General features: G+C 61.9%; 3 protein-coding genes across 4 annotated transcripts; all 3 read left to right on the top strand.

The window, feature by feature from the left end:
* Nucleotides 1-984: 984 nt before the first annotated feature.
* PRSS56 (serine protease 56) lies at nt 985-8,338 on the top strand. Its single transcript, XM_064457478.1, has 15 exons — nt 985-1,334; nt 2,964-3,161; nt 3,690-3,743; nt 4,091-4,280; nt 4,382-4,490; nt 4,571-4,730; nt 4,888-5,030; nt 5,179-5,641; nt 5,749-5,910; nt 6,058-6,121; nt 6,403-6,565; nt 6,965-7,112; nt 7,205-7,294; nt 7,584-7,690; nt 7,819-8,338. The coding sequence occupies exons 1-15, from the start codon at nt 1,184-1,186 to the stop codon at nt 7,990-7,992; spliced, it is 2,376 nt and encodes a 791-aa protein (XP_064313548.1). The 5' UTR covers nt 985-1,183; the 3' UTR covers nt 7,993-8,338.
* A 607-nt stretch (nt 8,339-8,945) lies between these two features.
* Nucleotides 8,946-13,153, top strand: CHRND (cholinergic receptor nicotinic delta subunit). Its single transcript, XM_064455864.1, has 12 exons — nt 8,946-9,120; nt 9,826-9,971; nt 10,162-10,206; nt 10,308-10,417; nt 10,522-10,677; nt 10,925-11,040; nt 11,291-11,491; nt 11,824-11,935; nt 12,064-12,178; nt 12,389-12,590; nt 12,697-12,809; nt 12,886-13,153. Exons 1-12 carry the CDS (start codon nt 9,069-9,071, stop codon nt 13,066-13,068), a joined length of 1,551 nt encoding a protein of 516 aa, XP_064311934.1. The 5' UTR covers nt 8,946-9,068; the 3' UTR covers nt 13,069-13,153.
* Nucleotides 13,154-14,087: 934 nt separating this feature from the next.
* On the top strand, nt 14,088-18,922 carry CHRNG (cholinergic receptor nicotinic gamma subunit). Of its 2 annotated transcripts, XM_064457475.1 has the most exons (12): nt 14,088-14,213; nt 14,591-14,730; nt 14,840-14,884; nt 15,094-15,203; nt 15,301-15,456; nt 15,754-15,851; nt 16,650-16,853; nt 17,129-17,243; nt 17,500-17,614; nt 17,966-18,170; nt 18,267-18,400; nt 18,484-18,922. In XM_064457475.1, exons 1-12 carry the CDS (start codon nt 14,171-14,173, stop codon nt 18,649-18,651), a joined length of 1,533 nt encoding a protein of 510 aa, XP_064313545.1. In that variant the 5' UTR covers nt 14,088-14,170; the 3' UTR covers nt 18,652-18,922. The 2 variants fall into 2 exon arrangements, with proteins under 2 accessions (XP_064313545.1, XP_064313546.1); XM_064457476.1 differs by lacking the exon at nt 15,301-15,456.
* The last annotated feature ends 3,374 nt before the right edge of the window (nt 18,923-22,296 follow it).

Raw genomic sequence — 22,296 nt, 5'->3', positions numbered from 1 at the left:
TCCCCTGAGGAGGAGGGAGACGGCATGGGCACCTCCTGACCCCCGATGGATGTGGGGACACGGGCACCCCCTGACCTCTGAATGGGCATGGGAACACGGGCACCTACCCCCCGACAAGGATGGAGGTGCGACCCCGGCACCCCTGACCCAAACAGGGACAGAGGTGGGGGCACAGGCACCCTCTGTGCCCCGCAGAGGGGTGCGGCCGCACCCTGCCCTGCCAGCAGAGCTGAGGCCCGGCCCATGGGCACAGGAGGGTGGCGACGGGGCAGGAGGGCAGTGCAGGCACCCCAGAAGTGTAAGGCCAATGACAAGCCAAACTGTAGACACTGGGAGGACCCCCTCCAGCTGGGCGGGCGAGTGTGGCCCCCCCCGATCCCCGGGCCAAAGGTGCCCCCCCAGACCCGGGCACACTACCCGCTTGCTGCCTGCCACTGCCAAAAGGCTAAAAGCAGCCGTTACCCCGGCCCCACCTGCCCCCCCCTCCGACATCCCCCCGGGGCGTGTCCCCCCTCCTGCACCCCAGGCAAGGAACGGCCTTAGTGTGGACACGAGAGGCACCGTGGGGGGGTCCCCGGGGGCAGCCGGTGCTCATCTCGGGGGTGCAGTGCCCCTGCACAGGCCGGCCTGTTCGGCCAGGGTTGGGCTGGCACAGAGAGGGGGCCCCCCCTTCCCCCGCCCGCCCCGTGTCCACCTCCCTCTCTGCCCGGCCCCCCCTCCCCGCAGTGTCCGCCCGGCCGCTCCCGGCCCGCTGCCCGCCTTTGAAGGGTCTCCCACGCCGGGCCCTGGCCCCCCGCGCCCCGCAGCCGCCGGTGCGTTCCCACCCGCCCGCTGCCGCGCCCCCCCCGCGCCTCCCGCCCGGGGCCCGCCGGAGGGAGGGTGGCGCGGCCGGGGCTTGGCGTGAAAATGATCAAGGGCCGCGGGCAGCAGCGCCCGTCTGATGCTGCCCGCCCGGAGGCCTCGTCGAACAAAGGCGGCATTGAGGACCCGGCTGCGCCCCCCCCCCCGCGCCCCCCGCCCCGAACTGGCATCATGGCGCGACATTAATGAACTCGCCTGTTTGTGCTCCCCCGGCCCCTCTCTCCTCCCACCGCCCGGGGGACACCATATATATCCATCCCTCCTCGCCCGCCTCGGGCATTTCGGGGGCTCCCCCCTCCTGCCCCCCTTTGCCCGCCCGGGGATGGAACGAGGAGGGAAGTGGACACGGGGCACTCTCCTCGGGGTCTGCCTGGTCCCCCCTGCACTGCTGGCACTGCTGCCACTGCTGAAGCTGGCAGGGGGGGCCCCCGTGGGCCAGAGGCTGTACCCCATGCCAGCCGACGTCCTGCAAGGTCAGTGGGGCACAGGGATGGGGCATCTTTGTGGGAGGGTTTTGCTGCGGACGGGGCAGCAGAAGCAGCCGGGACTTCTGGGTTTGGTCTCAGAAAGCGGGGGGGGGGAAGCACAAGCAGGATGCCCAGGACCCTGGCAAAGCCCTCCCATGACCGCACTGCATGAACTGGGTGGCAAATGCTGCCCATGGCACCCAGGGACACTGGGGTTGCAGGGAGTGGTGCAGTTCATGTCACATGGCTGCCAGCTCTCCCTCCTGCCCCGGGTACCTGTGCCAGCCCCAGGGAACCCTCAGCCAGGTCCTGGCCAGTAGGTGGGAGGCAGTGGGGGGTACAGGTGGGCACAGGTGTGGGCACATGCGGGGATGCACATGCAGAGCACGCAGGACTGCACACACATGGAGACATGCAGGGACATGCACACACGAGCACACAGACGATGGCGCACACAAGTGAGCACCCAGGGCATGGGCACAAGTGTGCACAGAGGTGCATGCACATGGATGCACATGGGCACACGGGGACACACCTGCCCAGGCTCACACCCTTGCTCCATGGCCACGTTTGAACACATGTGTTCACGGGGTTTCCACATGCAGCAGGCACACATGGGTGCGGGCAAACACCCTCCCCATACCATGTGCCCATGTGCCAGCCCCACCGGAGAGATGACAGTCATGCCTGTCTCCCTAGACAATGCCAACAGGTGACAGGTCATGCCCAGCCTGACTCCCATCATGGATATATTGGGGCATGGGCACCAGGCGGGTTTGGGGCACTCTGTGGCTGTGGTGGGGCAGTGTTGGGGGCACTGGAGTTCTGAGCACACTGCATGTGCCCGGCAGCACTGTCGAGCCGAGGGACACTGGTGCTGGAGGCAGCGCTGAGGAGCGCACTGCTGGCTCTGGAGCGGGCACTGGCTGAGCAGCAGCAGCAGCAAAGCGCCTGCGGGCTCTGTGCCCCCTGCCTCTTTCCCCCCTGTGCCAACCTCACCCAACACTGCCCAGGTGAGTCACAGCCCCACAGCCCCCATGGCCCCATCCCCAGGACACTCTACCTGAACAGAGCCCAGGGTCCCCACCCAAACATTCCCCAGGGTCTCTATCCAAATACTACTACCCAGAGTCCCTGTCCAAATACCACCCCATACCCAGGAGACCCTACCCAAACATGGACCCACCCAAATATTGCTTTTGGGTCCCTACCAAAGCACCACCCCATCCCCTAGAAACCCTACCAAAATGACACCCCAAGACCCTACCCAATATACCTACCCTATATACTTTACCAAAGCAGTGCCCAGACTCCCAAAACATATCCCTAACTGCTAGACACCCTACCAAAACACCACCCAGATACCCTACCCAGGCAGTTCCCCATCCTCTCTAGATCTTACCCCAAATCATCTGAAGCCCTACCCAAAACATTGCCCAATTCCTTGTCCCCTTCCCAGAGATCCCTGCAAAAACATATCTCAGCAACCAGGAGACCCTACCAAAACATGCCAGTGCCGCAGCCCCATCATGCCCCCTTCCCACCTGCCCCAAAGTGGAGCCCAGGATCGCCCAGGTGGGGTGAGCAAGAGGCAGGGAGGACATGGGGATGCCCACAGCTCTGCTGTCCTTGCAGCGCCAGCCATATCCCCTGCTGTGCCACCCAGCTGCCAGGTCCTGCTGGATGCCCAGGCCCTGCCCGAGCTGCCCCAGCGCAACTGGGCACTGAGCCAGGCCTGTGCCCCCTACCAGCGCCTGTGCACACCCGAAGGGACTCAGCATGCCTGCGTCCTGCTCAGTGCTCGGCTCTGCCGCCACCGCCTCCAGGAGTGCCGTGAGTGGGCACCCGCATCGCCCCTGGCTCTTCCCAGAGAAAGAAGACCCTACAATAACAATCAGGGCACCCCGGGGGATGCCTGGGACTGCCCGGAGGGGATATGTGGCTTTGGCGGGGGTGACAGGGTGTTGGAGTGGGGTGGGGAGACCAGGGAGATGGGGGCACGGTAGGGTGATGTGGGATCTCTGGTGGGATGGGAAACTGGAGGGGTTGAAGGGATCTGGATTGAGGAGTGGAGATTTGGGGGATGGAGGCACTGGGAGTGATGAGTGGATTGGGGAGGATGGAGCGTAGAGGGATGATGGAAAATCTGGAGTAGGAGAGGGCCAAGAGGGGGTGACAGAGAGATTGGGGACACTGCGTCACCGGGGGAGACAAGCAATCCTGGAGTGGTGGGGGGGTGCTTGTTCAGGATGATGGGGAGCTGGGGAGCACTGAAAGGAACTGTGGCGAGCTAGGGACAGCAGACATGGTGGTGACATCAGGAGGGGTGTCCCCACATGACATGACAGCTTGTCCCCACAGAGATGGCAGCTGCAGCCCCAGGTTCTGATGCACCAGCAGAGGCGGCGATGCCAGGTGAGCCAGCGCGGCCCCATGGTGCCCACGCCACCCCCCTCCCCACGCCGGCGGGCCCCCCCAGCCACCCGGCTGCCTGCTGGGCTGGGGGCAGAGGTTAGCGTCGGCAGCTGCTGGACCGCAGGGTGCCCCCGGCCCTCCGCCCACTCACCTCCATGAGCACGATGAGGCTTGACAGCGCGGCCTGCGTTGCCTGACCTCCCCTGGGGGCTGCCCACCATTCCCTGCACCCACCATGGCCATCCCGGCATCACTGTGCCCAGCTACCCCATGCCCACCCGGGAGAGGGGGTGTCCCAGCAGCGGGGCTGCAGGAACCCCCCCTCTCACCCCAGCTTTGTCCCCCAGGGAGCTGCGGGCATCGCAGGGGCCCCCAAGCCAACAACACGGCCCTCCGAGGACGGATCATGGGTGGCAGCGTGGCCCCGCAGGGGGCCTGGCCCTGGCTGGTGTCGGTGCGGCTCCACGGGGAGCTGATGTGTGGAGGGGTGCTCGTGGGGCGCTCCTGGGTCCTCACTGCAGCCCACTGCTTCACTGGGTATGGCAGGAATGCAGCAGTGTAGGGGTGATGTCCCTACAGAGGGGTGGATGGGGTGCCACCCCTGTCACCCCTGTAACTCACTGCCCCTGCACTGCCAGGAATCGAAATGAACTGGCATGGACGGTGGTGGTGGGCGACCACGAGCAGGGCAAGCTGGACGCGGGTGAGCGGGTAGTGCCCGTCCGGCGCATCCTGCCTCACCCCAAGGTCGGTGGAGGTGGGCACCCCCCTGACCTCCCTGTGCATGCTCCAGGGCCCCCCACTGACATACCCTCATCTCCTTCCAGTTTAACCCCAAGACGTTTCATGGGGACCTGGCGCTGCTGGAACTGGCAGTGCCACTGGCCCCGTCGCCCACCATCAGCCCTGTGTGCCTGCCCAGCGGCCCTGTGGAGCCCAGCCCCGGCACCGCCTGCTACATTGCAGGCTGGGGCTCTCTCTATGAAGGTAGGACCCACACCAACACCCGTGGGGTCTGTGGGGTTTCCCCCTTGGTGCCCTCTCGGGTGCTCAGTCCTGATGCACCAAGCCAGGGCAGAGGGGTGCAAAAGAAAGGGGGGGTGCTGGGCACTGGGGACCCCGTAACGGGTGCCTTGCCCAGCAGAGGGGCCAGCGGCTGACGTGGTGATGGAGGCGCGAGTGCCCCTGCTCAGCCAGGAGACGTGCCGGGGTGCCCTCGGCAGGGACATGCTCACCAACGCCATGTTTTGTGCTGGGTATTTGTCTGGGGGCATTGACTCCTGCCAGGTAACGCCTGCAGCTGGGGGGCTGCCAGCCCTCCTGCTCAAAAATCCCTTGTGGCACACAGCGGTGTGCATGTGCCACAGCCTGGCACAGCCCAGAAGTGCAGTTGGGGTCCCAGCCCAGACTGATGCATGGGCATCCCTCCTCCCAGGGTGACTCAGGGGGCCCGCTGGCATGCCAGGACCCCTCCTCACACCGCTTCATCCTCTACGGTATCACCTCGTGGGGTGACGGCTGTGGTGAGCAGGGCAAACCAGGTGTCTACACCCGCGTCGCTGCTTTCGTGGACTGGCTCAGGCTCCAGATGGACTGTGAGTGCCGCCAGCTGTGCCAGGGGCGGAAACAGACGTGCCCAGGGTGTTGTGGGGATACATCGCTCCTGAGCGGGGGTTCAGCACCTCATGGCAGCCCCGGTGCCCTTGCAGCCACCCCTGGCAGCCGGGAACCGAGCTGCTTTGACCTGCTGGCGCTGGCCCAGCTGCCCTCTGAGCAGCAGCCACTGGAGCGCACCCGCCTCTGTGCCTTCTATGCTGGGTCCTGCCGGGCCCCCCAGGGCCGGGCTGCCTGCGCCCGCCTGTCTGAGGAGACCTGCCGTGCCAGGACAAGACAATGCGGTGAGCAGGGGGGCCATGCCAGGGCAAGGGTGTGGGGCGGGACCCCATTTCTGGTAGCGTGGAGCTGGTGTGGTGCCAGGGCCATGGCTCTCCCACTGCACCCACAGAGCTGCACTCCTATGCCCAGACATTGGTGGATCTCCTGCGCCGGGCTGCGGACTTCATCCAAAACCAGTTTGACTTCTCCTTCCTCACCCGTGCCCTGCCCCAGCTCCTGGGCAAGATCTATGGGCATCTCTTCCACCCTCGTGTCCGCAGGGATGCCCCAGGTACCCTCCCAGACTGGGCCATCCAGTGCCCACTTGGGATGCCATCAGTCCCCCCCATGCCAGCGCCTGGGTACCAGTAGCCTGCCCTGGCACCCCCATGGGGTTCTCCTTCTCCTTGTCCCTCCTGTCCCCTTCTTGTCCCCGCAGGCCCAGCTGTGCCAGGGGGTCAGCCCAGCTCCACAGCAGAAGGACCCTGGAGACACCCCATCAGGTGAGGGATGGTGGGCCACAGGACAAGGGGGGGCTAAAGGGTTTGGGGAGGTGGGCAAGGTGCCCATGGCACTGATATGGCTTTTTGGGGACCGCTTAAAGCATTGGGGTCCTGCTCTTCCTGCAACCAGGGCACACCCAGAGGGAGGTGGGCATGGCCCTCCAGGGTGCCCAGGGCCAGCCAGGTTCCACCAGTGCTGGCACTGCCAGAGTCGGGGGTGGCACTGCCCGGGGGATGGGTGCTGCCGGACACCTACTTGAGCTTGCCTGCTGTGCTTGCAGGTGGGAGGCCAGGCAGCCACCCCCCTTCGCAGAGCTCTTCGGGGCCATGGGACCCCAGCTGCAGGACTGGGTGGAGGCACTGAGGGCCATGGCAGGGGGCAGCCGCCCGGCGCCCACCCTGGACAGGGGGCAGCTCCCCAGGGAGACGTGGCTCTTCTTGCAGGTATTTGGGGAGGGATGGGCTGGGGGGACCTCCTGCCCCTCTGGTGACAGTGCCTCCAGGGACAAAAGCCCAGCAGTTCCCTCATGTCCCCTCCTGACATCCCTTGGACCGATTGTCCTCTGTGCAGCCACGGAGGTGGCGTCTCCCACTCTGCCACCACAAAGGGGCCATTTCACCCTTCCCAGCTGAAACCAGTGCTCCCAGTCCAACCAGTGCAGAACCAGCCATGGGTCTGACCACACAACTTGGGATCTGACCCAACACAGCTATAAAGTTCTCGAGTGCCCTCAATGCCCTGTACAATACCAGCCCAGCTGTGCTCTGGACTCTGCCACTGTGCACATGGCTGTGCCCAGAGGTGCCCTATGGGTGCCACACCCTGTCCCGCCGTCCCTTCAGCAGGGTGAGGAGGTGGTGGAGGAGCTAGTGGGACAGGGACGAGCCTTCCTTGCCCAGCTGCGGGCAGAGCTGGACCTTGGCACCCCTCTTGAAACCACGGAGCCGCGATGGGCACCCAGAGAGCTGGCAGGGACCCCCTCGCCGAGCCGTGAGTCCTGGGAGCTGGGTGGGCTGGGGCCGACGGGGCAGTGCCCACTGGCTGTGCCCCTGCCAGAGTTTTGTCACTTCTCTCCTTGTCAGGGTCCATGCCAAGGGAGAAACGTGAGCTAGTGCCCACGGAGCTGCCGGGGGTAGAGGAGGAGGAGGAGGAGGAGGCAGGTGCAAGCAGAGGTAAGCTCTGGCCACTGTAGGATGTCACACGCCACCATGGGGAAGGTGGCAAGCCTGGCCTTGGCTTTGCACCCTGGTCCCAGGGCTGATTGTCTCATGTTGGTGGGACAGCCCTTGGCCATACCGGTCTCTGCAGGGACCCCCTGCCCCTTCTGCCTCAGCATGCCCAGATTATGGGTGCTCCTTCCCAGGGCGGGCAGCAGGATGGTGCCCCATGACTCATCCCACCCCTCAGCACACCCCTGATGTCCCCTCTCCATCTTTCTCCTGCCTGTCCCTGGGATTGCAGCATGCCCTGGCTTCAACGAGTCAGTGGTGCGGGTGGGTGCGGTGCGGGACCTGTACGCCTGGGTCCTACGGGTGCCCGAGCCGGACCTGGTTATGACCTTCCAGGAGGTAAGTGCCCCATCCAGCTGCTCCGAGCCCTCTGCCCTGGCAGCCAAGTGGTGCCACCCCCCAGACCATCTCCATCCTGCCATGTCCCTGGGCCCCCTGGGACTCACAGCATTGTCATCTCCCCACAGATCCTGGTGGACCTGGGCTCCAAAAATGCCAAGGGGCTGTACCGGGCGCAGGTGCGGGCCACAGTGGGGGGCCGCCCCACAGCCTTCGCTGGCCTTGTGGGGCTGGAGAGTGACTCACTGGCCCGCAGCATGCCTGGCCTTGTTGCTCTGGCACTTGAGGCGCTGAAAACCTAATGGTGCCCACAGTGCCCTGGGGCATCATGCCATCAATGGGGATGGGGCCCTGGGGCAGGGGTCTTTCATGTCCTTCAAACACAGCTCCCTCCCCAGCTCAGGCTCTTCCACCCTTTTGTCCCACATTGTGCCTCAGTTTCCCTCTTCCCACCAGCACTGCCTGACATCCCCAGGGCAATGGGGTGCTGGGGGGCACCTGGAGCATCTCAGCCAGGGATCACAGCCCTCATGTCCCCTGGGATCCCCACCTTGACAAGCCCACCTCCACCCCTTTTACCCTAGAGGCACTTGGGCTGCTATTTATTTGTACAGAGAAAGGTTTATTTTTCAATAAAAAAGGGCTCTATTTTCCAGTAGCTGGTGAGTGTGAAGTGAGCGTTGTGCCATGCAGTGCTGGTGAGGCAGGTGCCAGCAGGGGGGACCTTCCATGGAGGATATGACATCCCATTGCATCTATCTTCCCATTCCCCTGTACCCCCGAAGCGATGCCCCCAGCCTCAGTTCCTGCCCCTGGTGTTGGTGCTGTGCCCAGCCTGGCACAAACACCCCAGCCCCACTCTGGCAGTCAGGTACCCCTCCTGCCCACCACAGCACCCCTGGTGCCACTGCATCAGGGACCCACAGGAAACCTCCTGCCAGTTCAGGGGCCAAGAGTGCCCTGGGTCAGCAGCGAGTGCCAGGGTGGTGCCACCCATGTGCTTGGGCATCAGTGGGTACCAATCCCTCCTACTCTTGGGGAGCCTGCCACTCCCAAGCAGCATCACTGGGGCTGCCGAGGAGCAGGGAAGGGGCCGCTACTCCCAGTGCCCAGCAATGACCATGCTGGGGTGCCCAGGCACAGAGTGACAGGCTGACACCCGTGGGACTGGTGAGGCCAGCTGCGCCTGCCCGTCTCCCCTCTCCAGGCGCGGAGGTGCCGGAAGAGGGTGGGAGCGGGTATCCGGTCCGGCACCCTTCCCCCCGGCACCTGGCACCATCCATCTCTCGCTTCGGCCGGCAGCCGGACATCCGCTTGGCCAGGCCAGGCGGGGAGGTGGCCAGGGCCTGGCACTGTGCGAGGGCACCGCGGGCACCGCATGGGGGACCTGCCGGCGTGGCTGGCCCTGCTTGGGGCACTGGTGCTGTCGGGTGAGTGGGGCCCCAGGGTCTTGGGCATGGGGTTGCCCTATTGCTGGGGGGTTCTGGGCCACCTCGATGGGGTTGGTGGGCGTTAATGGTGACAGGATCCAAGCTGGGCACAAGTGCCCCCAGGGCTGCATTTTGGGCATTGCCTGGTACAGTCCCTTCACTGAGCATCCCCTGCACCTCTGTCCTGGCTGTGCCACCCAGAGCCATGTCCCTGCCCTGTGTGTCTGTGCACAGTGGGGCTGCATCCCTGCCTGTGTCCTGTGCACCAGCATATGAGTCCATCTGTCCATGCACAATTCCACTGTGTCTGTGTGTCTCTGTGTGTGCCTGTCTGTCTGCATGCACACTGATACTGCATCCATGACCGCGTGTCCCTGCCTATACTGGGTCCATGTCCATATGTCGGTGTTCACGTGTGCCTCTGTGCATGCATCCTCCTATGTGCCTGGTACCACCATGTCTGTGCCCAAGTGTCTCTTGTCTGTGTGTCCCTGTGAGTCCTTGTCCATGTGTGCCCATGTGCCCCCCTGCACATGTATCATTCTCACATGTCCAGTGTCTGTGGCCCTGTGCAGCACAGACACACAGTGTCCCGGCCTCCTCCATCCCTACACCACCCTGCCCTCACCAAACATCTCTGTGGGGTGGCACCAGGCCCAGTAACACCCCAGCACCACCCTGGTCTGCCTGATCCCATATCCCCAGGTGGGCTCTGTGTGAACCAGGAGGAGCGGCTCATCCACCACCTCTTTGAAGAGAAGGGCTACAACAAAGAAGTGCGCCCTGTCGTCTCCACTGACCAGGTTGTGGACGTCTATCTGGCCCTCACCCTATCCAACCTCATCTCGCTGGTGAGCCCCAGAGGGCAGTGCCTGCTGTGGTGTGCCCTCCAGCCATGCTTCACCCATGGGGCTGGCTGCATAGGGGGGAGCCCTGGGGCCACTGGCCCGAACCCTGACTGGTGAGGGTTGGGGTCCTGGGCTGGGGGGATGGCTGCTGGGCATGGCCCTGGCATCTCACTGCCCCATGCTGTTGTTGCAGAAAGAGGTAGATGAGACACTCACCACCAACCTATGGCTTGAGCATGTGAGTAGGGACAGGCATTATGGTGCCAGTTGTGCCCTGAGTCACGGGCAATAGAGTGGCCCAGCATGATGTGGGAGTGACCCAGGGGTCCCCTCCTCCAGGGCTGGACCGATTACCGCCTGCAGTGGAACAAGTCTGAGTTTGGGGACATTGAAGTGCTCCGCCTGCCACCGGACATGCTGTGGCTGCCTGAGATAGTCCTGGAGAACAAGTGAGTCGTGCCTCAGTTTCCCCTCCTGAACCCCCTGAGGCATGCTCAGGCTCCCCCCTGCCCCTCGCTGGCCCCTCTGTCACCTTGGCTCTCTCCCGGCATAGCAATGATGGGCTCTTCGAAATTGCCTACTACTGCAATGTCCTCATCTACAATACGGGCTACGTCTACTGGCTGCCACCTGCCATCTTCCGCAGCGCCTGTCCCATAAATGTTGACTTCTTCCCCTTCGACTGGCAGAACTGCACCCTCAAATTCAGGTGCCAGGGGACTGGCTGGGGCAGGACAGGGCAGGGGTGGGCAGCAGAGTGGGCATCCTGGCCCCCTGCAGTGCCCGCTGCTGCAGCACCTTCCCTTGCTGTTGGGGTGCAGCATGGTGGGGGTTTGCAGGTGACTAAGTGGTCTGAGTCCATCAGGCTGGAGGTCAGGGTGGGTGGCTGGTGGGTAACAAGCAGCAGGCGCAGCCCCTCACTGCCTGCCCCCCCACCCCACCCCACCCCGGGCCAGCTCGCTGGCGTACAGTGCCCTGGAGATCAGCATGCACTTGAAGACAGATAGCGACCCAGAGACGGGCAAGTATTACCCAGTGGAGTGGATCATCATCGACCCCGAAGGCTTCACAGGTAATGCTTGTGCTCTCTGCTGTGTCCTGTGGCAGCGGGACACCCTGTATTTGGCTCAGGGGCACCCTGGTATTGGGGCACCCTGCCATGGCGACACCCGAGCACCTGGGACTTCGGCACCCTGACACCCATCCCACCAGACTTGGAGCTACCCTGACCCAGGACAGGGAGACTCAGAGCTGGTGGGCCCGGTGAGGTTGGGCATGGTAGGGGCCCCCTATGCCATACACTGTCCCATGTGCCCCGGTAGAGAACGGAGAATGGGAAATCATCCACCGCCCGGCCCGCAAGAACATCCACCCTGAAGCTCCCCCTGAGAGCAGTGAACACCAGGACATCACCTTCTACCTCATCATCAAACGCAAGCCGCTCTTCTATGTCATCAACATCGTCACGCCCTGCATCCTCATCGCCTTCATGGCCATTCTTGTCTTCTACCTGCCCGCCGACAGTGAGTGAACCCTGTGGCACCCATGCAAGGCTTGGGGGTCACCCCATGGGGTACCTCCATGTCCCACACCTGTACCAGGTCCTGGGTCATAGCATACGTCCTCAGTGACCAGCAAGGGGACACCCTGGTAGGACATCATCATCCCAGCCAGGCACCCTGGCAGAGGCACACTTGGACACAGGATACTCCTTGTGGGACCCTGGGGTACCCCCAAAGTAGAAAACCCTATATGGGGCACTGTATGGTGGGATACTGGGAGGGCAATCCTGGCACTAGTGGCACAGGAAGGGTGACCTGGAGCAGGGTTTTCCCTGAGCTCACCTGCTCTTCAGGTGGTGAGAAGATGACCCTGGTGATCTCAGTGCTCCTGGCCCAGTCCGTCTTCCTTCTGCTCATCTCCCAGCGCCTGCCTGCCACCTCCCATGCCATCCCCCTCATCGGCAAGTGAGTCCTGGGCACCGCTGGGTGCAACAGGGATATCGTGGGTTCCCTGCAGTGCCAGAGGGCAGCTCTGCCTGTGCCTCTGCCCAGCCTCTGTGGCAAAGCCAGCCCTAGGTCCATGCCCCTCATAGGTACCTGCTTTTCATCATGCTACTGGTGACAGCCGTGGTGGTGATCTGTGTTGTGGTCCTCAACTTCCATTTCCGCACCCCCAGCACCCATACCATGTCTGACTGGGTCAAAGAAGTAAGCAGGGTGCTGGGCTTGGGTGGGTGAATGGGTGGCACCATGCCCCACAGAGGGCATGGAACAGCCCAGCCCTGGCATTGCATTGGGATGTCCCATCTGCATCACCCCAAGGATTTGCATGCCCAGGTTGCGGGCAGAATGTGGGGATAAGATGCCATTGCACCAACGGGGTGGCCAAGGGGCCTGACACTACCTCCTATGCCCCAGGTCTTCTTGGAGAGCCTGCCCCGCCTGCTGGGCATGTCACAGCCAGCTGAGAGCCCAGCAGGTGCCCCATGCATCCGGCGCTGCAGCTCGGCTGGCTACATCGCCAAGGCAGAGGAGTACTTCAGTGTCAAGTCCCGCAGCGAGCTCATGTTCGAGAAGCAGTCGGAGCGGCACGGGCTGGCCAGCCGCATTACCCCTGCCCGTGAGCCTCAGCCCCTCTGCTGGAACATGGGGAAGGGCAGCAGAGCAGGGGTCTCTGGGGGTGGTAGCCCTTTGGAGCCTGTCTCACTGCCCCCCCTTACCCCCAGGTTTGGCGCCCATGGAGACTGGCGAGGAGCAGCTCTACGAGCACGTAAAACCCGTTGTTGACAGTGCCAACTACATTGTCAAGCACATGCGGGAGAAAAACAGCTACAATGAGGTGGGGGCTATGGGCATGGCAGGGGCAGAGGGGCCTCCTGTGCCCCCCACTGCCCAGCTCCTGGCTCCTTCCCCAGGAGAAGGACAACTGGAACCGCGTGGCCCGTACCTTGGACCGCCTCTGCCTCTTCCTCATCACCCCCACACTGGTGGTGGGCACCCTCTGGATCTTCCTCATGGGCATCTACAACCACCCCCCGCCGCTGCCCTTTGCCGGAGACCCCTATGACTACCGGGAGGAGAACAAGCGCTTCATCTAGGTGTGGGGGGTCCCATGTGCCAGCCCCCTGTGCCTTCCCACTCACCTGCCTTGGCTTGGGGAAATAAAGCTGGGTGCTTCTCACCACGCAGTGCTGAGCTGGTGGCTGCTCTTGGTGTACCCCCCATGGGCATGATGCCCACCCTGAGCGCCGTGTGTGTGCTGGGGAGGGTGATGCCTACCTAGGGAATGGGTGCAGTTGTGTGTCCTGAGCACGGTGGCCCTCAGCTGTGGCTGGAAGGGGTGTTTCCCAGAGGGGATGTGGTGCTACCAACCCTGCTACCCCCATTGGGCTGGGCATTCGGGACAGGATGGGCTTGGGGCGGTGACAGACACCTCCCAGCACAGCACCATCCCCTGTGGACCCACTGCAGTGGGCAGAGATGCCATCAGTGCCCATATCACCCCCCTGTCCCCATGACCCCCCAGCCAGACACCCACAAGTGTCGCCCCTTACACACCCCATCCTGCAGCACCTGGCTGGGGGCCGAGGGGGTATCTCCTTCCCCAGCTCAGCAGGGCGACACCAGGGCTCCGATTTCAGGGGGCACAGCTGACGTGCCCCCACCGGCAATGGCCAGGAACAGCTGTCACATCCTTGCCACTGAGCCAGGAATCTCACACCCCTCCCCCACAGCCCTACACAGGGCCTGGCAGGAGTTGGACCCCCAATGCGGGCATCAGTCCACAGACTGACATGGCGAGACTTGCCTGCCCCTTCCCCACCCTACATCCCAGGGGCAGCCACCACCATGGGGGGGCAGGGCACTGCTGGGGGTGCTGCAGGGAGATGCATCCCTCTGTGGGGTCAGGGGTAAACCAAGGCATGGAACTCATTTTGCCCCCAGACCCAATTCCAACCCCCATGGCACAAATGCCAGAGGAGCTTCCCAGAAAACTGGCATCACCCCGACAGCGGGGCGGGGGGGGGGAGAGTGGGGGGCGGGGACAGGGGTGGTCACCCGCCCCTCCCCGTCCCCGTGGCTGTTGGGAACAGCTGACAACGTGGAGGACAGCTGTCCTGTCCCACCAGGCGCCAGGCCCAGAACAACGCTGTACAGGCGCCGAGCAGAGCCCCAGAACCTGCACCCCACGGCACTGCCATGCGCTGCCACAGCCTCCTCCTCACCCTCTGTGCCCTGGCAGGTAAGGAGTGCCTGTCCCGGAGGGAGTCCTTGGGGGGGGGCACCCCGTCATCCCCTGCCTTTGCCCTTGGGGGTTTGTCACCCATGGGTATCCATGGCCATGCACCACCCCACTGGGGTGTCCCCAAGCTGGCAGATCTACTTTCCCCACGTCCTGCCCTGAAGACGTCCCTGGGGTGAGCAGGGTAGGGGATGTGGGGGGGCTGCACATCCCCTGGCTTGCACACTGGTCCACTGATACACACTGTCAAGCACACACAGCTGTGTGTGCACACCCACAGTAACACACGAGTGGGCATCCCCTCCCCAGGCACACCCTGTGCCACCCTCACCCACACCAGCAGGTCCTGGGGGCATTGGTGGCTCTGCCGTCCCCAGGCGTGGGCTGCAGGAACCAGGAGGAGAAGCTGCTGCAGGACCTCATGACCAACTACAACAGGCACCTGCGCCCGGCCCTGCGTGGGGACCAGATCATCGATGTCACCCTCAAGCTCACCCTCACCAACCTCATCTCCCTGGTGAGCGACCCCCCCCGCCCCAGTCCCCACAGCGGGATGGGATTTGTCCCAACACGTGGGGCAGTAGGCAGAGGTGGGCAGGGTGCTAAAGTTCTTCCTTCCTTACCAGAACGAGCGGGAGGAGACCCTCACAACCAACGTCTGGATCGAGATGGTGAGACCCCCTCATCCCCAGGCAGGACCCCCGCGCCACACTTGCATCTCAGAGTGGCACCTCATGGAAGGCTGGCACTGTAACCTGAACCCCCTTTTGTGGATGCCCCCAACTGAACCCCTTTTGGGGGTAGTATGGGACAGGCAGCCCACAAGCTCCCCCACCTTGGGGAGCGCCATGAGCCTCCCTCTTTGTTTCCCTTCCCCCAGCAATGGTCTGATTATCGCCTGCGGTGGGACCCCAAGGAATATGACAACATCCAGCTGCTGCGGGTGCCTTCCACCATGGTCTGGCTGCCTGACATTGTCCTGGAGAACAAGTAGGTGATGGGGCAATGGGGACATACCCCTGCAAAGGGTGTGGCAGCTGCCCCCCCTGGGCACAGTCTGGGGCTGAGCCCACCCTTTCTCCCACAGCATCGATGGGACCTTTGAAATCACCCTCTACACCAACGTGCTGGTTTCCCCCGATGGCAGCATCTACTGGCTGCCCCCCGCCATCTACCGCAGTGCCTGTGCCATCCACGTCACCTATTTCCCTTTTGACTGGCAGAACTGCACTATGGTCTTCCAGTGAGCACCAGCTGGGCACACGCGGGCACCATGGCTGGGGCCATCCAGCAGGTCCTGCTGGGATACAAGGGATTGACATGGGATGCCCACCTTTGCCCCAGGGCAATGAGCCCCTCAGCAGACAAGTGCCACCTGCCTGTCCCCTGGCACCCCATCGGTGGCAGGAGGCACCTTGGCCAAGCCAAACACCCCAAAGCAGAGCTAGAGGTGGCCAGTGTGACCCAGTACCACGCTGGCACCCTTTGCTCATCCAGCCTGCTGCATGGCAGCCTGTGCCACCCCGTTGTCCCTCCCCAGGTCCCAGACATACAGTGCCAATGAAATCAACCTGCTGCTGACGGTGGAGGAAGGCCAGACTGTGGAGTGGATCTCCATCGACCCCGAGGCTTTCACAGGTAACACCGTGGCTACCCCCATGGCACAAGAGCATCCCACCACAGGGAGCACCCAACAGGCCTGGTGCCATGCTGGCAGCTGCCAAAAGCAGGGCTGCAGGTGCTATTAGCAGCTTCTGACATTACATGGGCACTTAAGTTATTAGTAGAAGCGGGTGTGTGGCAGAGATTTGTTTTTCTAACCCCCCCATCTCGGGGCTCTCACCGCCTGACAGCCACTCCTGGAGAGCACCGTTCCTGGGAGCTTGATTGATGCTGGGAACGTAGCTGTCACAGCCAAACGATGACGTTTTCCATCACATTTTAATTGCATATTGAAGGAGCAAAATGCTTTTCGGGCAGCGAGATTTATTTTTTCATTACTGGCCTGAGCTGCGATCTCGATTGGGAAAAATCTATCGCTCCCACAGATGGTGGGGGAAAACAGCGCGCTGTCACCTAGCGTCACACTCAGCTTCCCCCTGCAGCACCCTAGAGGCAGGGAGATGGGGGGACCCCAGCCCCACACATAATGCCCTGGGAGCCCCCAAGGGGCTCGAGGTGCCCCACATGTGCCCAGCTGTCCCCTCCAACAGTTTTATGGGATATTTTGCCTGGCACCCTGGCATACTCTGTGGCGCTCATCTCCCTCCCCAGTGGCTCTGGCACCTTTCCCTGCACTGTGCACAGCCTGGGTGCTCCATGGGGCTCACGCCAACCGCCAGCTCTCCCTTTCCTCCTTCTCTCTGGGCTGGGGGTCTGGCATCCCCATTGCCCCTGGTGGGGTGGTGGGACTCATATGGCACTGCCGTGTGGCAGAGAATGGCGAATGGGCCATCAAGCACCGCCCTGCTCGGAAGATCATCAATTCAGAGCACTTCACCCCAGATGACATCCAGTACCAGCAGGTCATCTTCTACCTCATCATCCAGCGCAAGCCACTCTTCTACATCATCAACATCATCGTGCCCTGTGTCCTCATCTCTGCCATGGCTGTGCTGGTCTACTTTTTGCCTGCCAAAGGTAGCACTGGTGCCATGCCCTCGGGGGACATGGGGATATGTGAGGGGGGGCAGCCACAGGCAAGGAAGGACTCATTGTCCCCTCTGTGCTTGGGGACCATCAGTGCCATCTCTCACCCACTTCTGTGGTATTTGGGGGGAGGGGAGAAGCCACATAAAAAGCCTCATGGCAGGACTTGGCCTGTTCAGCTTTGGGATGGGGGCTTTTTGCCAAAGGGGGGCAATGCCCACACCACTGCCCCATGCCAACCTCTGCCTTCCCCCCCTCCTTGGCAGCGGGTGGGCAGAAATGCACTGTCTCCATCAATGTCCTCCTGGCCCAGACCGTTTTCCTCTTCCTCATTGCCCAGAAGGTGCCTGAGACCTCCCAGGCTGTGCCTCTCATCGGGAAGTAAGTGATGCACAGGAACAGGGGTGCCAGCTGTCACACTGTGCCAGCAGGGACTCTGGGTGCAGTGCAGCAGTCAGTGCCCAGGGAGAGGACCCTGGCACAGAAATACCCCCCAGCCCAGGCAGGGCTGTCACAGGGCTACCAAGTGCCTGTGTCCCACTGCCACTCCCCAGTTTCCAGCCCAGGAGGGCACTGAGAAGGACCTTACGTGCCCATAGCCTGTGACCTAGATGTGAGGCCTGTGCTTCCTCCCCAGGTACCTGACCTTCCTCATGGTGGTGACAGTGGTGATCGTGGTGAATGCTGTCATCGTCCTCAATGTCTCTCTGAGAACACCCAACACTCACTCCATGTCCCAGAGAGTGCGCCAGGTACCTGCTGTTTTCTTCCTGCCCCTTATACATGGGGAATGCGGTGGGTATTTGGGGACCGAGGCCATGTCCCTTGCAGAGTGGGGTGGCAGGCATGCCTTCATCTGAGTGCAAGTCCTGGCACAAAGAGGGACCTCCAAGATGTCCCCAAGGGACCACACTGTGCCGTTAAACCCCTCCGAGCCACTCTAAACACTGGGGAGCAGCAGGTGCCAATGCACCCAGCATCCTGGTGGCACAAGGGTACCCCACGGGGATGCTCCAGGTGATGCAAGGGGACCTGATTGCATCCACTGGATACTCCGGGCAGTGTGTGAGGAGTCAGGTCCCTGTGGGTGATGCTGTGCCCAGGTGTGCCTGCACCTCCTGCCCCGCTACCTGGGCATGCACATGCCAGAGGAGACACCTGGGCCGCCGCGAGCAGCCCGGAGGCGCAGCTCCCTGGGGCTCATGGTGAAAGCTGACGAGTACATGCTGTGGAAAGCTCGGACTGAGCTGCTTTTTGAGAAGCAGAAGGAGAGGGATGGGCTGATGAAAACCGTACTGAAGAAGATCGGTGAGCACCCCTGGGGGGTTGGCAATTCCTCGTGGGCAATGTGCCAGGCAGCCAGACACTGACTGGTGCCTGCTGTGCTGGCTCCACTGCCCGTAGAACGTGGCCTGGAGAGTGGCAGTCCCCAGGATTTCTGCCAGAGCCTGGAGGAGGCAGGCCCTGAGATCCGTGCCTGCGTGGATGCCTGCAACCATATTGCCAATGCCACACGGGAGCAGAACAACTTCAGCAGCGTGAGTTGGGGCCAGGGTGGGAGAGGGACCCACATGGGGGACAGTGGGGGCAGCCCTCACACCCCTCCTTGTGCCACCGGCAGGAGAGCGAAGAGTGGATCCTGGTGGGACGGGTGATCGACCGTGTCTGCTTCTTCATCATGGCCTCCCTCTTCGTGTGCGGCACTGTCGGCATCTTCCTCATGGCTCACTTCAACCAAGCGCCCGCCCTGCCCTTCCCTGGGGACCCCAAGCAGTACCTGCCGCAGTGACACCTGTGGGCGCCCACCAGCCCTCCTGCTGCTGGGACTGCCGGAGCGAGGGGCTGGGTGTCCCCACACCAGCCTTCCTGGCTGAGGTCCCTGTGGGCACAGCAGATCCTGGTGCCAAGCACAGCTCTGGAGGAGGACTGCGGGTGGTGGGGCTCTGCCACCCTCCAAGCAGTGGTGGTGACGGGGAAGAGGGGAACACGGGATGGCCGTGCTGTACTGCTAAATGTGGAAGTAAAGCCTGCAGCAGTCTCACAAGCCTTTGTGGTATCATTGCCACATGCCCACTGATGGGGTTACCCCTCTCAGACAGGCTGGATGTGCCACCCATGCAGGCTAGCTTCAGACCTCTAAGCCACACAGTTCTGTCCCAGCACCCCACAAGGGTGCTGAGAGACAAGACAAGGGGGAACCAGAGCAGAGTCTAGGTTTCTGATGGGCACTAGCACTGGCAGCAAGAGCCACATTACCCCACTGCAAATTCACAGCTTCAAGCCCAGGACAAATGGGGCCCCTTGGAATCTCTTGCCATGGCAATGGTGGCAACAGGGCAGGAATCACAGATACAACCCCCGTTCTGGGGCAGCAATGGAACCAAGGATGGGATTAGGGGCAGGCACTCTCTCCCTCCCCCCCAGCTGTGGAGGGCAGCTGAATTGCTGTCCCTGCTCCCTAGCAAGTGGCTTGGGGTGGGAACACTCTGGGCCACCAGGCACCCAAACGCCTCAGGGATGGATGCCCCTTGACACCCACTCTGCTACGAGCATCATTAGATGAATCCCTCCTCCACTGGCCCTCCTTGCCCCACCGGATCACCTCTGTCAAGCACAGCCCCTACCCTCCCTCCCAGTGATGCCGCGTCCCGCCCTGTGCCCCTTCACAGACCTTTGGGGCCACTGCGGCTTTGTTCCGGCTGGCAGGGGAGATGTGGGAGGTCAGCCTGGGAACTGTGGCAGGCAGCGTCTGCTCCTCTGAGGCCCAGCTCACGCCACCTGCGCCTGGCTCCAGGATGTGCTGTGTCTTCAGCAGCCTCACTGTCCAAGCACCACCTGCCTCTGCTGCTGCTCGGAGAAACTGGCTGGCTACTGCCCACCACTGGCTCCTGGCACTGCCTGCCAGAGGTGAGGGCACTGCGGGCATGGATGGAGGAGGGAGGCAAACACGCAGCAGCTGAGACATCAACTCTTGGATGCCTGCAGCCTGGTCATGGCCTGGATCCACCCTCTGGCTGTGCCAGCCTGCCTGTGCTCTCTGCAAGGTGGCTTTTCTTGCCTCATACACGGGAGATTCGTGATGCCCACAGCACCGAGATCAGGCGGATCTGGTGCTTCAGGCTGGCACCTTCAAGCAGACAGGGATGGTGCCCACCAGCACAGGCAGGGGTGCCCAGATGAGCTCACCAAGCACCCAGTGCCCTGGCTGCGTCCTGCCTCCTGTCCCCCTGCCTGGGTCACTCCCCATAGAGCCAGCCCTGTGGCCATGGTCTGGGTGAGGGGCCCAGGTCTTGGGGCACCGTACTCCTCCTGGCCACAGCCTTCTTGCTGGTGAATGACAGCACTGCACAGCCCTCCTGTCCCCCCACAGTGATGTCCTCTCCCCAGCCCCACAGTAGCTGAAGGGACAGGCTGCCCTGGCCAAGTGTCCCCAGACCTGTGAGAGTCAGAAGCTGCCATGAGCTGCCCAAACTATAGCACCAGGCATGACCCCAGCCCCCTGGGCTCTCCCTCCCCAAGACAGTGCAGAATTAATGAGCTCCAGTCTGTCTTTGCCTGGCCATTTCCCAATGATTCCTGGGTCTCCATTGTTCTGCTGCCAGTCTCCAGGGCAAGGGGGCTCTGAAGAGGGCCCAGTACTGTCACCCACTTCTTCCCACTCCACAGAGCTGCTGCTTCTTTCAGGTGAGCTCGGTATCCAGCATGTCCATACACCACAACTGGAAAGGGACAAGCTTTATCAGCCTGCCAGGAGCATGTGGCTGAGACCACATACTCCACAACCCCAAAGCAATGGTTTTACCTCCCCTCTGGAGGTCCCTGGGGTTTATCACCACACCAGACACAAGGAGAAAACCAAACGCAGTAGCCAGGATGCCACAGGTCTTGGGCAGCAAATGTGTCTTGCAGGATCCAGTGGGGGAACACACTACAGGTCACCCTACCCAGAGCTAGCAGGGTGCTGGGGGGAGCTCAGCGAGACCAGAAAAGCCCTCCCAGCCCAGCATCAGCTACATGTGCCTGTACCCCATCAAGAAGCACCAACATGGGGCAACATCATCCTTCAAGAACCCCCCAACTGCTCCCCTCCAAAACTGGGGACTCCTTTCTCTCTGAGGGCTGGGAAGCAGATTTCCTCCTTAGCTGCAGCTCGGAGACACCCAGCACGCCCACCCCACCACTCCCTGAGCCCCACAGCCAAAGCCCACCCCAGCCACCAGCCCCCACTTGACCAGCCACAGCCAGAGACACCCAGGGCCCATAAGCCCACCACAGCTCAGCATACCCTTGGGAAAGAAGAGCCATGGGGCTGGACTCCAGGCCTCAAAGGTGTTCAAAGCCCTGTCAGTCTCCCCAAATGCCACTATACAGGGATCGAGAAAGTTTAAGGGTAGACAAAGCCTTCAGGATGAGAAAAGCAGGAAAAATCACAACTCACCACAGATTTAGAGCTCCCACAGCTTCAGGCTTGCTTCCTGAATGAAGAGGATCTAAAATGTTTTTTTAGAGCATGATAGAGGGTCCTTCCCCTCCCAAATGACCCCATGGCTATCTTTTCACCACTCTCATTAGTCGGACAAATAGACCACAACCCAAAAGCCCTGTTCCAAAAACAGTCTGGCTCCATCCTTCTCCAAGGCATAGAAGGCACCAAACCTGGTGCTTGACACAGATCAAACACTGCTTTTCTTCTGACCTCTGCAAAAGTTGCAGCCTTAAAGAGGACAAACACCAAGGCCCAACCAGCTAGCTCCCTTCAAGGCTGAGCAAAAGGAACCAGTGCTGAGTTCCTCTAAATCTCAACCACAGTGGCAGCGGTAGGAGAGGAACAGCCTCCCAGGGAAGGGCTCTTCCACAGCTCACTTGCAAAGCGTATTTAAGGGCGAACACAGCAGGACTGCAGCATTTTCAGATTTAATAGCAAGCCTGCACTCATCAGCACCAGCTTAGATGCAGGGCATCAGAGGCAAGAAGTGGGCGAGTACACGAAATAGCAGAGGTGGACGCGATGCGCAGCTGGGCACAACCACAGGACTAAAGCCCTAAGTGATGTCATCTGCAAGAAGCTAAATGCACTGTGGATAAAGGGAGCCTGCAGCTAGTATTTCAGCCTTGCCTTGCAAGGCTATCTTTGCTTAGATTGCCAAAATGTAATTACAACTAAATCCCCCCTAACAAATACCGGAGAGCAGCAGGGGAGAGTTGTATTTAAAAGGAATTTTAAGTAGCAGCCGTAGTAGTACCTGATCGCAGCGGGGAAAACAAACTGTGTCTGGAAAAGAGCATTTGGTTGAGAGCTGGTAACAAAAAAGTGGCAAGAGCAGGAATAGGACTGTGGGGTCTTGAGAAGCAGAGAGAGGGATGCCACCACAGCCCAGGGAACTTCCCTGCTCCCTGCCTAGCCAGGTGCCAGCAGGCACAAACTGCCTGACCA

This window comes from Phalacrocorax carbo, chromosome 7, assembly GCF_963921805.1.
Source record: "Phalacrocorax carbo chromosome 7, bPhaCar2.1, whole genome shotgun sequence".
Classification (NCBI taxonomy): Eukaryota; Metazoa; Chordata; class Aves; order Suliformes; family Phalacrocoracidae; genus Phalacrocorax; species Phalacrocorax carbo.
This window is presented reverse-complemented; position numbering and strand designations above follow the sequence as displayed.